Source organism: Cervus elaphus, chromosome 24 (genome assembly GCF_910594005.1).
Source record: "Cervus elaphus chromosome 24, mCerEla1.1, whole genome shotgun sequence".
NCBI classification, from domain to species: Eukaryota; Metazoa; Chordata; class Mammalia; order Artiodactyla; family Cervidae; genus Cervus; species Cervus elaphus.
Window position 1 is genome coordinate 50073823 of NC_057838.1, and position 18033 is coordinate 50091855.

At 43.8% G+C, this 18033-nt stretch overlaps 1 protein-coding gene across 11 annotated transcripts in view; it reads left to right on the forward strand.

The window, feature by feature from the left end:
- The window catches only part of CADPS (calcium dependent secretion activator), a 473148-nt gene that overhangs the window by 305444 nt on the left and 149671 nt on the right, over positions 1-18033 (forward strand). For all 11 annotated transcript variants that reach the window (XM_043886632.1, XM_043886637.1, XM_043886641.1 and 8 more), the window contains exons 9-11: positions 1881-1947; positions 10989-11097; positions 16864-17076. In XM_043886632.1, the coding sequence (XP_043742567.1) occupies positions 1881-1947; positions 10989-11097; positions 16864-17076 (389 nt within the window). The remainder of the gene's footprint in view (positions 1-1880; positions 1948-10988; positions 11098-16863; positions 17077-18033) is intronic.

Consider the following 18033-nt stretch of genomic DNA (forward strand, 5'->3'; position numbering starts at 1 on the left):
TCAAAAATTGTGCCAGGAATTTAGAATGGAAAATTTAGAAAAAAAGAAATAAGTTTCCTTCCTTCAAGGAACTCACAATCCAGTAGAAACAATACATAGGAAACTAAAGAAATTATAGCAGTGTGATCATTGTAACTACCAGCAGAATTATCTGCAGGGCCCAGGAGGTGATGGCATCAAGGTAAGAGTAGAAACTTAGGAAGAATATGAATTCTGACACAGGGATCAGGGAGAAGGTATTCCAGGTACCATAACATGTACAAAGGTAATGGGATGGGAAACGATGCTGTGGTCAGAGAGGAGAGATGCCATAAGATACAGAAGCTGAATTCAGAGAGCATAGACGAGCCAGAGGCAGATGCTCTGTTTTGTGTCTGTAGGCTAAGGTTTCACCGAGTGTATTCTCACCACTGATGCGACACAGCAGTGGTTATGATATACAGATAAGCATATAGTTAAAGAGTTATGTATTTTAATGTGTATTATGCAGTATAAGATTAGAATATCAATATAAACATGATATGACAATTCCTTTCAAAATAAACTTATTCATGTTAAATAAGTTAAAGAAAAAAAAAGGCAAGTAAATTATATGATAGATGGACTGATTTGAAATAAATCATGGAAGTGCAGTGTGAGTGGCTGAAGTCTGCATGTCTACAGGGGAGACTCAGTGAAAGTGTTTCCCCAGGGAAATCCACGCTAGAATGTGCAGATGGTAGGATCCGTCCTGAGGCCAGAAAGAGGATGCAAATCATTCTGGTCTGTGGTTGACTGTGGCCCTCAAATGTGGGCTGGGACTGAAAGGCGGGAGGTTTGAGCAGAGTGAGGAACTTTGCAGGAGGTAAAAATCAGCTGCACTTGCAACTGAGGAATAAGCATGAGGACCCGGATGACTCTGGTCTGTGGCTTGAAAGTCTGAGTGCTTTGGCCACCAGCCACTCCCAGAAGCCCTTGAAATTTGTCAAACAGTGTACGTTTTCATTAGGTGCATTCTTCATTACCTTCCAAAGCAGAAACTCTGCCTGATTGCAGGTGAAGTCTGCCTGATTGCAGGTGAAGTGGGGAGTTGGAAGTAGGCCAGTTGGCTTTTGATAGCAGGTAAAGCCAGTTTGGGAACTCGGGGATTGGGATGCATTTGAGTGTGACCAGGTCTCTCTTCTGGTCCAGTGGAGCCTGAAAAGCACCAGCCTCACTCCCTTAATCAGCGCCAGTTCAACATGTATCAGTCCACCAGACAGAGGAAGCGGGTAACTCAGGAATCAGTAACAGTCAGTTACACTGATAATAGAATCTTGGAAGTGTGCCTTTGTAATTCTTAACCTTCCTTAATTTTTTTTTTCCTGTATGAAGAATGATTTCCATCAACAGACGAGCATTTGGGAGAGGAGGGAGAGGTGTAGGGAGGACTTGCTACGTCAGCTTGAAACTTCCTTTCTGTATCGTACCTTCATTTGCCAGAATCACAGCACAAGCAAACAAGGGAAGTTTTTCCTGAGTGAGACTTGAGAAGAGGTGAAAGAGTTGGAGTTGTAATATTTAGCACTATTCTTTTCTCTCTTGTTCAGCAGCAAGAGTTTCCCTACCTACAAGACTTTTAGCACATAAACAAATTAAGGTGGAGTGTAACATTTTCCAAGGTGCTTTCTGGAATCCAACAACAAATTTAAGTCAGGTCTGATGATGGGCTACAGTGCTTTCTATAAGTGGAAGTAAATCCTGCCTTCTGTTCCTTATCCTCAGCCACACCCCAGGATCTGCTTTCTGTTTCTGAGCCCTGTGAATTTCCTTGTCCATGAGCAGCCAGCTTCATGGTAAAGCAAATTAAACAGTGCACTTGCTCAAGCTTAATGCACCTCTGGTCTTTTTCTTTTCTTTAGGTATTTATGGGCCATCGGTAAGAATGTCTGGAAGAGATGGAAGAAAAGATTCTTTGTCTTGGTGCAGGTAACTCTTCAACTCTAATATCAATCTTAAGAGCCATTATTTTTAAACATGTGATAGGATTCATTAATGTTTTGGGGGTTCCCTGGTGGCTCAGACAGTTAAGATTCCACCTGCAATGTGGGAGACCTGGGTTCGATCCCTGAGTTGGGAAAATCCGCTGGAGGAAGACATTGCAACTCCACTCCACTCCAGTATTCTTGCCTAGAGAATCCCCATGGACAGAGAAGCCTGGTGCGGGCTTTAGTTCATGGGGTTTCAAAGAGTCGGGCATGACTGAGCAACTAAGCACTTTAATGTTTTTTATATAATTTACCTTAAGTGCACAAAGCTCAAGTGTTTAACTCAATGAGCTTCTATTTATTATATATCCATGCAGTCACCAGGAGGGATACAGAACATTTCCAGTACCTAGATGACTCCTTTTCCTACTTTTACATCACTTTAAAATTCTAAACATTAATACATGCTAATTATTTTTTAATTCTAACAATACAGAAATATAGGTGAAAGGTGGTAACAGTAGCCCCTCACCCCTGCCAGCAATGCAGGGCCCAGGGAGAGAGCAAGCAATGTGCCTGATTAGGGAAACAGGGACATTAACACTGTTTTACAAGAATCTGCTATTTCTAAAAGCACTAAGATAGTCATTATGAGAAAGCCAGAATTTAGTTGGACTTTTTACATCTTTTTCTTTGTTTCATATGTTTGATTGTGAATTATCTGTGGAAAAACATTCCAGTCTTACTGATTTCTGAGGCTTCTAGATCCCCAATAATTAAGATTACCTTTCTAAACATATCTTTCCACATAGATTTTTTTAAAAAAATTAACCAAACTGTTCATGTTGTTTATTAACATGTTTTTTTTTGTTTTTGAACACAAATCATTGTAGACACTGTTTCATGAATGTGTGTATCACTCAGATTCTAATACTTGTGGAGTTTTCCTTTTTGATGTCCTTTGGGCTTCTCCAGTTGGGACTGTTGCTAACTGTGCAGCCAGTAACATGTCTGTATATATAGATGCAGGTGTAGGTACAGATATTGATACTAATAATACACTAGTAATATATAAATAACATCATTGCTCTCTTCTATGCTTCCTTAAGAAAAATATAATTCCAGAATAGTAACATGTATCCTTGAAAAATCTCTTCTTTTTTGTTCTTTTTGTTTTTGGTTTGTTTGCTTTTTGCATCAGGATTTTTCAATTTACAAAGGAATTTTCCATTACCTCTTTTTAATTTGTAAGTTCCACCAGAGCATGTAAACTATAATTCATTTTGCCAACATTAATTTATGCTGTACTTTGAAACCTGTCATAAATTGAGTCAACTTGTAATTTAATTTTAAGTGACTAAAGGTGTTTCTGGGTTACTGTGTTGGCTGTGGGGCTTCCCTGGTAGCTCAGCTGGTATAGAATCACCTGCCATACAGGAGACCCTGGTTCAATTCCTGAGTTGGAAAGATCCCCTGGAGAAGGGAACGGCTACCCACTCTAGAATTCTGGCCTGGAGAATTCCATGGACAGAGGATCCTGGCAGACTACAGTCCTTGAGGTTGCAAAGAGCCTTGACTAGTATTTTGGGCTCTACCAATTCGGAAACCTCACAGTAAAGCAGCTGCTCCTTAGTCTAAATGGCCCGGAAAGTTCTACCAACCCTGAGCTTCTAAGGCTAGACCTTCTGTGGATCTACTCAAGCTTCTGCTGAGCCTCTAAGGCAGACTTCATCTCTCTAGCTGTAAGCAAGACATGATCTTTGTTTTCATGATTGCTATAGGGTACAACAAAACCTCAAAATAAATTAACCAAAGGAAAACTTTGGAATTTTCCCCACCCTTTCGAATGAGCCACGTCTAAGCGATAGAAGACATTTAATCCTGCAGTACATTTCCTCGGAATATCAGCTAACCAACATTTATCCAATACTTATTTTGATTAAGGTGCATTGATAGATCATAGAGAAGAACCTGGAGACCTAGTCCGTACTTCCAGAAGAGTATCTCTTAGAGTTCCTCATAAGCAGACGGCAGAAACAGATGCGAGGCAGTTATGATTTTAAAAAATGTGTTTTGGAAGGCTTTTGTGGTAGTTGATACGATTGTTGCAAAAGCTACTTCCCAGAGGAGTTCCAGAAATTCAGGCGGTGGGAACCATGGCCAGTGTCATTGATGTGGCTATAGGACAGGATCAGCTCTGACCGTTTTCTATCCTTGCATCTCCACTCAGGGGTCAGATTTGAGACAGGGAACTGGGTCAGTCCAGCTCGTGTCACACACCCAACTTTTCACAGGGCGGGCCATGGCACTTTGACTCACAGTGCTGTCTCCTGCAAAATCAGGGTGCCATTAGCAGCCACAGAAGTGAATGCTTGAGCAGGCACAAGCAGGTGGTATCTACTCTACAGAGAGCATGTAGGTTGAGAGAACAGATGTCAAAAGAAGTAGTGCTGGGTTATGGGTGATTCTCCCCTTCTGTGCCTCCCACTGGGCAGAGCAGCCCCCCTAGAATCACTCGTGAGTCTGGCCTCCCGCATAGACAGTGTGCTGCCTCAGGGTCAGTTCTGCTTCTGATTCCTCTAGCTGTCCTTCCCTCCCCTCAGCTCCAACACACACCCTGTCCTGCTCGGTATCTGGCATGCTTATTAAGGAAGTGTTTGGTGGAAGAAAGAAGGAAAAGGAGCAGAGAGATGGAGCCCAGGCAGTGCTTCAGGTGGTTCTGAGGAAGGAAAGGTCATATGGCCTGGAGAGTGGCTGGTGACACCTTCTCAGAGGAAGTGGGACAAGTGGCCTAGTCATGTGATACAAAGTCTCGTCTCCCACTGTGGTAGCTGGTTACTGGACACAAGACTTTCCTCTGATAATCTTTGAAATGACAGAGTGCTTAGGAGAAGTGGTTGATCTCTTACTTCAGGAGAGATTTCACTCTTCAGGAAAAAAAAGTAATTGTGCTGAAAATGCTAGTGAAGCTGTGTCTATACAATATGTACTGAACCCAAAAGAAGAGAATGATTGTTGTAAGCAATGCAGCTGGAACACAGACATTTTAGGGCTTTCACACCAAGCCTTCCACCAAAAGAAGATAAGAATCACCCAGTAGCTACAAAGCAAGCTCTGAGCTCCCTTCTGAAAATCATGAAAGGGCATCAGAGGCCCGCCTAAAGCTCAGCATCTTTCCTACAAGGATTTTGTGAGATGTTTCATGTACACGTGATCCTCATTCACTTTAAAGAGCCCTTGCAGTACATTGGGTACAGGGATCCCCCAAACTAAACCTTCTCTTTCAGTGTAAACCCAGTGCCTCCCTTAACACCTTCTGTGGCTTACAGAGGTGATACGACAGCCTTGCCATCAACAAGGTAATGGGGGAGCCAGGAGGAGAGCTCAGGTTTTGTTGACATTTTTGTCCTGTCCACTACAACAATGTCTCAAAGCAGTTTTAGTGGCCTGCCTGGAAAATACTGCATCACTTTTGGATTCTGCTCATATTTTCATCTCTGCTGTTTAGATGATCACACTTACAGGCACTCTGTGAAAGTGATAAACAAAAACTTCAGCACTTTGTATCAATGCCAATGCCAACAGAACTGCAAGAGAGAAGTTCAAGGCCCCAAATCCTGGCCCAATTCAGGGAAACCAAAAATACCCCAAGTTGCTTGAAGAGAAAGATAGTGGTCCAAGTGGTGACCATTGGCACCAGGTAGCTGCATGTGGTGTGGAATCCAGTCTAACAGACATGATTTTGAGTTTCTTTTCAGCCACCACACTGTTCCACTGACACCCAACATGCAAAAGTAAAAACAGGAGAACCTGGACTTCCTGGTGGTCCAGTGGTTAAGACTCCATGCTTCCTCTGCAGAGTCTCTGGTTCCATCCCTCCTTGGGGAGCTAAGATCCCACATGTGTGTGGTGCGACCAAAAACAAACAGGAGATCCGGTCTGATCAAATTTGGGGATGGCTGAGGGAGCCAGGGAAGGAAGCAGATCCCCCCACCCTGTCCTGCCCTGACTCCCCAGCAGCCTCAGAGGGGTCTCTGTGGACAACGTGAAGCCACCACTCGGGAAGCACAGCTACCCATGTGACTCAATGAGTGTTTCCTCTCCATGCAGACGGAGTGTTTTTTTATAGAGACTTGGTGATGCATAATTTCCAACAGGATCGTGAGTTCCATTAGATTTAATACAAGGAAAATTGTTTGGAAAGCCTAAAGAGAGAACATAGCCAACATCAGTCTCCTCAGAGTCCGTCTCCTCTCCCACCCCAGCTGTCTGTCTGTCTGTCTGTCTGTCTCTCTCACACACACACGCACATGGTCTCCTTTTTTGTCCATAATGCAGAATTTTTGCATTCTGTCTTAGTGAGATTTCCTTTTAGAGCTAAGCTACTACCTCGGGAACACAAAAATAGCTTATAAATGGACTTCCTACTAATCAGGGACAAAGGCCACCCTTTGAGGAGTGTTGAGCCAAAGCAGCAACTCCCATGTTTGAGGATCAAGGCTAAAATGATGGTGAGTGTGACTGGAGCCTGCACCCCCGGCCCTGATGGGAATGAAGCCGTTTCAGGGGGTTTCTGTGACAGAGACTTCAGTGTTGCTCCACTGTATTTTCCGGTTACGGACCTGGACTGCCTGGACTGCGTGTTGTTTAAAATGCAGATTAGGGAGGCATGCAAAAGCCTCTGACACAGAGAAGACTCTGAGATGGAGCTCAGGAACCTGTGTCCTTGATGTGCAGCCCAGGAGGTGCTGGTGCAGGGTGTCCAGAGACCACCTGTGAAGAAACACCACTCAAAAGTCATTGTCCCTGTTAAACCAAGTCTCTCATTCCTTGTAGACTATGCTCTCTTAGAGTGTATATTCTCCAAGAAAATGGGCATCAGAGTAACTGCGTGGCCCATGGTCAGGACCAAGCACATTGATTACCATTGTCAGGAACTGTGACCAGACCACTGCTAAAGATGAAGATTAGCTCCAATTTTGAGCTTCCCATCTTGGGTTGGAATGGGAGGAGTGGACGCAGCCAACTCCTCACCCATATCAGATTAGAAAGCCTCACCTCTATCATCTTGCCCCAGTGATCTCTTGTTAAAATCAGTTTTTAACTGGTCTTCAGCCAAATTATTTCTGAGATACTTGTCCCCTTTTAGCACCTTTCTATGATTTCTCTAATAATGCTAGTAATTCTACTTTACGGCCTCTCGGAGTTTACAAGGTGTTTATCAAGCTGGTCTTCACAATGTTTCTGTACTGTAGTGAGGACCCATCTTACCCCCACCGCCACGCAGGTTCCACACAGGAGGAGACAGAAGCTGAGGCTGCTTACATGGCCCGCCCAGGAGCAGCAGCTCATAGACAGCCAGTGTGCAGACTCACACGGGCCTTCTGATTGCAGGTGTCTTCCAAAGCGCCACACTCTCAGAGGAAACTGTGCGGATACAGCGGCCCATAGCTCTCTCCCTTGCCTCAGTTAGAGCCAATGTAGTCCCAAAATAATATCTTGTCTCTGATTCCCTAGAGATAATATGAAAGTGAAGTGGAAGTTTTAGTCACTCAATTGTGTCTGACTGTTTACAACCCCATGGACTTAACCTGCCAGGCTCCTCTGTCCATGGGATTTCCCAGGCAAGAATAGTGAAGTGGGTTGCCATTTCCTTATCCAGGGGATCTTCCCAACCCCGGGATCGAATCTAGGTCTCCTGCATCACAGGCAGATTCTTTGCTATCTGAGCCACCAGGGAAGCCCTGAGAAAATATAGAAATAATATAACGTCCCTAAATTCTGACCATTCCAACTTTCTAAAAATCTAAATCTGAATAAGCTAGCATATTGCCTGATAATGTAAAGCACCTCATAACACAATAGTTACCACCAAGAAATCAATATTAAGTTAACCATGAAAGTGAATTGTAAGACATGGAGTATGTGAATGATTTATTGCTGAATGAATGTTCATTCTTCCCACTCAACTTCACAAGTGCCCTGAAAGATGTTTACATTTATATTCTGTAAACAACAATCATCAACCTGAATTAGCTTAAGTTTTAGAAGAATTATATTGGTTAGTTATTAAATTACTAATTAGCTAGAGTTTTTCTGGCATAGCTGGGTCCAGAGCTTAAACAAAGTCACCAAGACTCAGTCTCTCTATCTGAACCATTTCTTTGCTTTTTTCCTGTTATCTTTTAATTTCTCCCTACTATTTTATCAAGAACATTTTCAAACATACAGAGAAATTGAAAGAATTTTACAGTGAAAACCTCTAAAAGCACCGATTAAATTCTTTCATTAGCATTTTACTGCACTTGTTTCATTACAAATCTTTTTTTAATTACAAATCTCTTACCTATTCATGTATCATCCATTCATCCATCCACGCACTGATTTTGGAGCAGCGTCATTGCTTCTAGAGTCTCTTGACCGTGCTTTCCCCTAAACTGGCTTCATTCTCGAGGAGCCTCTGCATGCAGCAAACTCCGGCAGGTCAGGGATTGCAAGACTTCATGGTTGTTCAGTCGCTGAGTTATGTCCGACGCTTTCCGTCTCCATGGATTGTAGCATGCCAGGCTTCCCTGTCCTCCACTACCTCCCAGAGTTTGCTCAAATTCATGTCCATTGTGTCATTGATGCCATCTAACCGTCTCATCCTCTACTGTCCCCTTCTCCTTTTGCCTCCTTTTACAACAGTTTAGCAAGTCCCAAACCCTTGCTGTTCCCTCACACTTGAAGAGCTCTAGAAAATCTGAGGTTCCTTGCAATAATTAGAAATATTCAAAAATAAATCATTCTTTCGTTCCTCCTTTTTTTTTTTCCTAAAGTAAGTTGCCAAATTCCTTATTAAAATGGTCCTGATAAGCCGGTTTCTTTGAGCCCAAAATTTGTCTGGAACAACTTCAACAGTATTACCAGAAGGGGGCAGCAGCGTACGGCTCTCCAAGAAGCAAGGATCTAAGTAGAAGTCAGAAAGCCCCAAACTGTGGTAATAGTAAATGCCCGAACCTTGAGGTAGCACCTTTCTGTTGTGATGTTTCACTGATCTCAGATAAATGTCCCCAACCCTCTGTCTGGCTGATCATCACGTTAACGTGCTATAAAATGTCCAGGGTACCAGAGAGGTAAAGAATATCATTGCAGAGCAATTTCAGCAATATCTGTTTACTCTTGGGTTTGGAGAATCAGTTGTCTCTGGGATCAGTAATGGACTGGAGTAACATATGTAAATCTGGAAGGGGGGAAGCCTCTTTATTGGATGATAATACTCATTTTTCAGGGATCAATCAGACTCAATTAGTGAATGCCCATTTCATCGTAGATTTTGCTCATGGCAAGGGGAATATAATGAAGATGTATGATTCTCTAGGCATGCCTTCAAAGGACTTATAATCTGGTAGTCAAATACACCTGCTCAGCTACTTTGTAGGAGAAAGTAGTGCCAGATGCAAGGAAACTGCTTACATAAATGCATATATTGAATATTTGCCAGGTGAATATCACACACAATGTAAAAAACCCTTCACCACTCAATTTATTCTTCGGCCACAATAAGACAGGTAAAATACAGATAAGGACTCTGAGTTACATGTATGAGAACTTAGGAGAGCTGGGATGAGGTCCCAGGCCTGTGTGACCCCTACGCAAAGCTTCCATTCTTAATCCTCCTTTTTAGAAGAAGATGCTTAATACAAAGCATAATACATGTCCACTTAGGAACATACTCTTTGCGGCTTTATGTTTCCCTTGAAGCCCATCGAGACCCTGCAGTATAAGGAACAGATTCTGTAAACTATAAGCACAGTAAAGAAATCCAAGTCAGAAAGTTTTCATCAGGAACCAACAGAGGGCAGCAAGAGATAAACCAACCAGTGAAACATTCTCCTGAGGACTCCTGTTATCTTACCGCTGGGACCTTCAGGCCAGGGACTGTGGGAGATATATGCAGGGTTTGAGAGCTCTAATTTCTTACCATTTGAAAAAAGGACAAATCTGACCCATGAAGGAGATAAAAAAAATATCCCCTGCCGGGATCAAAGTTCACTTAGTAAATGTCTGTTTTAATAAAGGGAACTAACAGATGAGGGATGTGGCACTCTTCCAAGACATTTGACATCCATGGATGGCAAATATGCCCCTGAGCTTTTAACCTGAAGCCTGAAGGATGCATGCTCTTCCCTGGGCTCCTTGCAGACAGGCTGGATGCAGTATCCATGCTGGGTCTGGATGCACTGTGGCGACAGGATCCTGAAGGCCGGCCTGCAGCAGTGGAGCATGCACCCAGCACTGACGTGGGCGGAGGCTGGTGAGGGACAGGGGCTGAGGGTGGCTCTCCTGTGACTGGCGCCCAGAGATCAAGCACTCATTGCTTCTGACAGCGTGTCACTGCTACACTTGTCTGAGATGAAGGGAAGACTTTTCAAAGCGACCAAAGGCACTCCTTCTGTGGGAAAGGCGAGGAAGAAATGAGATGTGTGGCTCAGTGCAGAGAATTGACCTGCAAAACATAAAATACTAAAAGAAATGGAGGCGGGTGTAAATAAAAAACTAGTCCCTAACTTATGACTGAAAGACCTGTGTCGAGTCTGAGAGCATGACAGCCTCAGCCAGAGCTGGGGCCAAAGTCATAGTAGGTAAAAGCTATAAAATTGCTGCTATGCAACCAGTTTTGACCTACCCAAATGTGAATTTCATGTAGCTTAGCCAATTAAAATATAGCAGTAATGATAATAGCTAACTTTTCTCAAGCACTTCCTAAGCATCAAGAAAAGATTTGAAATGCATTTCACGTATGAACTCATTCAGTCTACATAATAAGCCAGCAACAAAGTAGGTTCTCAGATTATATCCATCTACAGGTGAGGTATCAGGACCAGAGAAGTCTCTTAACTTGCTTCAAGTCACATAGGCAGGATATGGAAAAATGCAATCTGAGCCCAGCTCCGGAGTGCAGGGCCTCAGGGGAAAGGACAGGCTTGAATGGGGAAGGTTTATTCAAGGAAGACAGGCTCTAGGAAATCAACCTCACACGTCTCTGCTTCTCCTTTTCAGGTGAGTCAGTACACGTTTGCCATGTGCAGTTACCGGGAGAAAAAAGCCGAGCCTCAGGAACTTCTCCAACTGGATGGCTACACTGTGGATTACACGGACCCCCAGCCAGGTACCTGCCCGCCTGCTAGGCCATGAACCCACAAAACTCTCTCCCTTCCCTGCATGTTGGACACGAACTGAGCCAAGTTACTAGGGCGCCACGGCCACAGTTCACCATCCCCTGGAGGTTCTGTCCTGAATGAAGAAGTGCCGATTCCAGTCCAGGGCTTTGGTTTGATTCAGGGGATCCTCATAAAACCAAAATGAAAATGTAGTACGTTTTTCTTTGATGTAGCTGTGCCCACCTCAAATTTTAATTCCACCCTAGAATGTTCAGTAGAAATCCTGAAAGAGAAGTCCTACATGTACTCCTATGACGCGTGTGTGTGTGTGTGTGTGTGTGTGTGTGTGTGTGTGTGTCTGATTGACCAGTGATGTGTGCTTGGCAGGCATCGTGTCTCCTGTGCAGGTAAACCTGCCCTATAGGTCCACATTTGCTAAGTACAAGTCATAGTTATCTGATAGTACTTGAAAGTCTTCTCTAAACCTTTTTTTTTCCTCCTAAAAAGACACCAGTCCGCAGCGTAGACATCCAAACTCCTCAGCCTTATGTAACTGAGAGAACCACACAAATGGTAGTATTTCTCAGAAGTTCTGTATTGCATAAGTTCCACATCCTGCCCTCTCACACCTCTCTCCAAACCCATGTTATCTTTTTCCCAGAAAGAAAAAAAAAATGAATAGAAATCTGCCTCAAGGAACCTTCAAAATGGGGGGGGGGGGTGCGAAATCATTTCAGCATATTAATGAGCAACAGGCACCAACAGCCCTCTCCCAGAGAAGTTTATTTTTATGCCAAATCTGCACAAGGAAAGCATTTCCAACCATACTGCATTATTTGGCCCAAAACCTTTTTTTCTACTCCCATATTGCTCTTCCACATGCAACAAAATACACATAAAGGAAAAACACGAGTCTGAGAGAAGATGGGGCGTTAACCTGAAAAGGTGTAACTGGGAAGACCTCTGGCCCAGTTCACTTGGGAAAATTATCATCTCAGTGGGCGTCAGAATTGCCACTCCCGAGTGCTTTGGACCAGACCTGCCCCCTCAGACCTCCATAGATAATTCATGTCCTGCCAGAGCATGATACAGAGCTGACCACGCAAGATGTGTCAGGACTTTAAAGCCTCATCCTGGAAATCCCTCCTCATGAACAGGACCTTGGAGTCTGAGCCAGTTTCACGCAACAGCTTGAGCAAAGGATGTGGCCCCTGTATTAAGAAACGAACCCTCGTGGCATTCTACAGTGGTTTCTTCTCAAATCACGGCATGCCCTTCAGAGATATAGTCCCTTTTTCCCAAGACCTCCATTTTAAAGTGGGAATCTCAGGGACCAGTATGAGAAGGAAAAACAGTGCTATCTTGTGACACTACCTCCTTTTAAGCCAGTTCCCTTTTCCTTTCCTCTACATGATAGCATTTGGATTTCACTGCAGTCCACCAAGTACATAGGACCAGAATTATCATCTAATTTTGTAAAGCAGGAAGCAGCGCTGGGACTTGAGGTCTAACGCGCCTCACCCTTTGGCACCTGCAGTAAAACATAGCTATGTGTGCAGCTGTAGTGAAGCTCGAGTTGTTATCTTCTCGTACGGACGCGAGCGGACCTCTCTACAGTGGGGAGATGGCTCTTCCGTCTACATGCAAAAGGAGTAGCTCTGCACGTACATTATAAAAGCTCCTCTTCTTTTTCCTCACATTGATCCCCTGGGATATAATTTATAAATTCCTTTACCAAGGATGTAAATGGAAACCAAAGTGATTATGTTCTTGAGAATAATAAGCAGAGTCTTCTCTGCCTTTCTGTGTGCCAAGTCCTAGTTATTTTCAAAGCAACGTTTGATTGAAAATGGAGATTCAGATACTCCCAATTGTCATGGGAAAAATCTAACCTAGAATTTTTTAAAGAGTGATTGTGAAAAATAATAGTTCCTGAACCCTAGACCTAACCAAGAACCAGAATCCTCCCGTTCATATAAGCACCCTGGGGACTTCCCTGGTTTCTAGTAGTTAAGACTTCGCCTTTCAGTGCACATTTGATCCCTGGTCAAGGAGCTAAGATGCCATATGCCTTCCTGCCCCGGAGAAAAAAAAGAACATCAGAAGCGATGTTGTAACAAATTCAATAAAGACTTTAAAAATGGCCCACATCAGTCAGTCACTAAATAATAAATAAATAAGCACTCTAGGAGACTGTTTTGGGCACTAAAGTTTGCCAGCTGAAGATCAGGGTAATTAATACACAATTTGGCCAGTGTTCTCAGAGATTTGAGAAGTCTTCCCCTACTGCTGCCTGAAAGGTGAGTGTGCACATGAAGCCAGACCTCTGGGTCCATCTGTCCTTCTCCTCCTCTTGGCTTTATTCTGGTTGTCAGTGGAACCAACTGGTAGAGATGGGGCAGATAGCCTCACAGCATAGACATCCTTGCCTTTGTACCAGCCTGGGATGCAGCAGTCACCCAGATATAAGCTTCGGCTCTAAATCAACTATTCCAGTATAGGGTCCTTGAAAGGTTGGTTTGGGGAATTGGTAAATAACTGTAAGTAGTTTTTACATTTAGGTCCTTCATTTAAATCTAAAGATGAAACTGCTTCCCTTTATCTTTCCCTGGGTATGGTTCAAAGAGTATGTAACAATCTCTCAGTTCCTATTAGATTAAATAAGGAAGTCTTCAAATAAGAGGATATTCATTTGGAATAATTCAGTGGCACAATTTCAATGACTAAATTAAATCTTCAACAACTTTACCACCCTAAATAGACTATGTCCATGTGTGTGGTTGAAACAGCCATCCCTGGCAAGGGAACTGGCCAGCATTCCTTGCCTGGGCTGCCTCCATTTATTCCCAGACATGTCCTCTTGTTCCTGAAGGTCAGTCCCTGTGGGGTGTTCCATGGAGAGCCCAGACATTATCATACATTGCATTTTGCAGATTCTGTCCCCAGGATCTGTTGCCTTGCTTAAGAATGCTGCCTGGGAGCACACGTCGTGTCGTCTTCTCTTCCTTGGTTTTCTTTGAGCTAGTTGCTCTGCTTTCTCCTCATTCTCATTGGTGTGTCCTTGGTCTCCCAGGCTTTCTGGAAGAGCTCTGTTGCTCTTCACTGCTGTCACTGTCGTTGCTTCTCCTGCTTTACAGGTTTCTCTTGGCCTCATCACCCCATGGTCAGGCTCCACTCTGTTGTCAGTAACCCATCCTCTGAGAGCAGTTGCTGCACGCCAGGTGTGCTGACGGGGTCCTGCAGTGGTCCGGGACTGTGCCTGTGATCGTCAGCGCTGGAGTCAGACAGCTGGGGTCAGCAGCCCAGCTCCCATCCTCACAGCTCCACTTTGTGTTCATGGGATAGTTAGCTCCTTCTCTCTGACCCAGTTTCCACATTTACACAATAAGGACACTAATGTACATTCTCTACAGGCTTCCCAGGTGGTGCAGTGGTAAGAATCTGCCTGCCACTGTGGGAGATGAAGGAGATGTGGGTTCGATCCCTGGGTCGGGAAGATCCCCTGGAGCAGGAAATGGCAACCCACTCCAGTATTCTTGCCTGGGAAATTCCATGGGCAGAGAAGCCTGGCGGGCTATACTCCATGGGGTCGCAACGAGTCAGACAGGACTGAGCGACTGAGTACATGGGCACATGTTCACACTTCGTAAGGCCGTTGGGAGGAGTCCGTAAAGATCTCAACACTACTTAGCATCTTTGCACCTTTACCTCTCTCCTTCCTGAGTCAGCGCCATGAAAGGACTTTCTGACAGTAGCTCCAAGAACGCAATGTCCCTATTCTGAGCTTCAGGCCCTGGTAGTAAATGCGAGGTGGTGGGGCAGGGGAAAGGTCCCGTCCAGTGGTGGCTGGCCTGGAGTTCCCCTGCACTATCACAGTACCGTATCCCAGGGGTTACCATGAGACTGGACTGCAGAGGCTCTACTGAACCCATTCTTTTCTTTTAGCTCCTTGGTACCCACTTTTCAGAGCTTAAAGCATTCCTCAAAGTTCTTCTTCCTCTCTCTCTCTGCAGAATTTTCCTTCTTACGGTGCTGTCCATCCATTTCATCAGGTTTTCCCAGCTTGCTCACTGTACACCATCCTATCCATATCACACATTTTAAAGCTCTCTGTAAGAAAAGAACCAAACTATTGCTTCATAATCACAACCACAAAAAATATTTTATTGAAATTGCTGTACCCCTCAACTCTTCATATAAAAAAGATGCTCTTTACTGTTCTATAATCCCTGGCAGTTCTAAGTGCAAAATTATTAACACACACCCATTCTTATGAAGTAGACATTTGAATTAATATTGTCGGTACAATAGATAAGTCTCAATATCACCAGCAGTCTTTCCCAAGGCAAGTGTCAAATAGGTTGGCAATTGGGCCCTGTTGGTTTAGGGATTCTAACTACTCCACTTACTCCCCTTTCACCTTTAAAGAGAGAGTTTGAGGGTAGAGGAATGATGAGGAAACTGGTGAAGATATGAAGCTTTGTTTATGGACAGAGAGTCCCAGTCACCCCAAAAATATGGGCTTTTGAAATATGTTGACACACACAATGTAGCTCTGGCCTGAGCCCAGAGAGAGGCTTCTTTTGCCCACTTCTCTCTAAATTTTAACCTAGAGAACTGCTTATGGGACACAATGGGTCTGCAGAGTATTCATTCATCCAACTTGTGTTTATTGAGCACTCACTGTCTGCCATGCATAGTGCTGGGTACCAGGATGCAGCAGTGGACAAAAGAGGCAAAAACTCTGTGCCTTTAGGAAGTAAATTATATAATTTTTTTGAGGTGGTAAGAGCTTTGGAGCAAAAGAATGCAAGAGAAGAGAGGTGAGTAAGGAGAGGTAATGGTCAGGGAAGGCCTGAACAAGCATGTGATGTCTGAGCAAAGGCATGAAAGAGGCAAGGTTGTGACTCCTGAAAATAACTGGAGGAAGAGCCCTAGGCACAGGCAGTAGCTCTGTGCAAAGACCCTGAGGCAGAATGCACGTGGAGTGTTCAAGGAGCAGCAAGAGGCTATCATGGCTGCGTGAACAGGGTGCATATGGTAAGAGAGGCAGGTGGAAGTGGTGGGGAATCAGTTCACGGGGGGTCTGGCAGGCCTTGTCAGAACCTAGACTTTTCCTCTAAGTGAAATGCAGAGCTCCTGGTAGGTTTTGAGCAGAGGGATGGCACAACCTGACTCTTGTGCTAAACCAATTACCCTGGCTTCCATCTAGAGGGTCAAGTATAGAGAGTGTGGGTGGAGGCAGATGGATCAGTTAGGAGGCTACTAGAATAATCCAGGTGAGAGGTGAATGTGGGTGAATTGAGTGGCAGCCCTGGAGAAGGAAGAAGGGGTCAAATTCTGTTGTAATGTCCTGAAAGTAGAGTCTTCAGAATTTCATTGGAATGGGCAGCAAGAGAAAAATCAGGAGTCCGAAAGGTCCCTGAGGTTGTGGACTTGAGAGGCGGGGTCAGGAGGTGTTTCTGTTGTCGTCGTTTGGCTTGTTTTTAAAAATGAGAAAAGTAATGGTATGTTTATAGACGAATACTTACCCTGCCATTAGGCAGTTCAGTTGACGACTCTGTCCCCAATAAAACAAAGGTGGCAGGAGACAACAGCCAGGCTCAAAATGCCTCTTGGACATCATGGTATCAAACTTGCTATCCTATAGTTAGATAAACAGATGCGCCTCTTTTCTCCAGCCCAAGGAAAAGCATAGAGACTGCCGCTTAGAGCTTAGTCCTGCTGAAAACATCGCAGCTCGACTTAGTAGTCTTTCTTCCCTTTTAACCCAGGTTTGGAGGGTGGCCGAGCCTTCTTCAATGCAGTCAAAGAAGGAGACACCGTGATATTTGCAAGTGATGATGAGCAAGATCGCATTCTCTGGGTCCAGGCCATGTATCGGGCCACTGGGCAATCACACAAGCCTGTGCCCCCAACCCAAGTCCAGAAACTGAACGCCAAGGGAGGGAATGTGCCTCAGTTGGACGCCCCCATCTCCCAATTTTGTAAGTAAATATGCCATTTGTTAAAACTAGTTCTGTAGAGTAAAGTCAGTCTTCTAAGGTTGAATTAGAAAATCTAGTTGCTTTCATATTAAGGATGCTCAAAATCATGTTTGCCTAAAAAAAAAAAAAAGTTAATTCAAAGGGGGAGAGTTGGGACAAAAATGTTAGATAAAAGTAATTTTAAAGTGCAATACTTGACAATCCCCTCCTCCAGGACTAAACAAAGAAAAATATGTTTCAGGTGAATTTTTCTCTCTTTGTTTTGATGAGAGTTTAGAATGCACAGCCAAACAGGTATTTGTTTGAGTCCTTCAAATATAGTAGGTTATGTATGTCCTTGCCTCATTTCTTCCTGTCAAAAGTAACTTTAAAATAGAGCTTAATGTGAAATAAATTTTAATATGCAACTTAAAACCATTTAAAAATAGATGATGATGTTATCACATGCAGTAGGAGAGGATGGGGGGACACAGGAACACACACAAGAAAATAACACAGTATCTAAAATCCCATTCTGAGCTAAAATACCAGAACCCAGAAATGAAACCATCTCCTTAAACAGTCCCAGTTCATATTCCAGTCTCTTCCTCTCTATAGGTTAGCATTAGTTTTAATTTCTTGCCCTTTCACCATGCCGTCTTGCTACCAAGATAGTTTTGATCTTAGGACAGTTTGGATCCACAGGGTAGGATGAAAGACAGCATGCTCTTGCAGATATTTATTGAGACAAATAAAATGGAAACACTGGAAACGTAAAGCACCAGATTCATTTCAGTTACAAGCATTCACCCTAAGTAAAGATGTCTGCCATACCCTGAAGACAGGTCAATTAGAAATAGATCAGGTATATGTCAGTTTTCAGCAATAATCATGGTGAGTCTTGTCTTTAGCATGGCACCTCCTCATTCAGTGTAGTTCACTGAGCAACTGTCTAGGTGATGAGACATGTTGATGAGG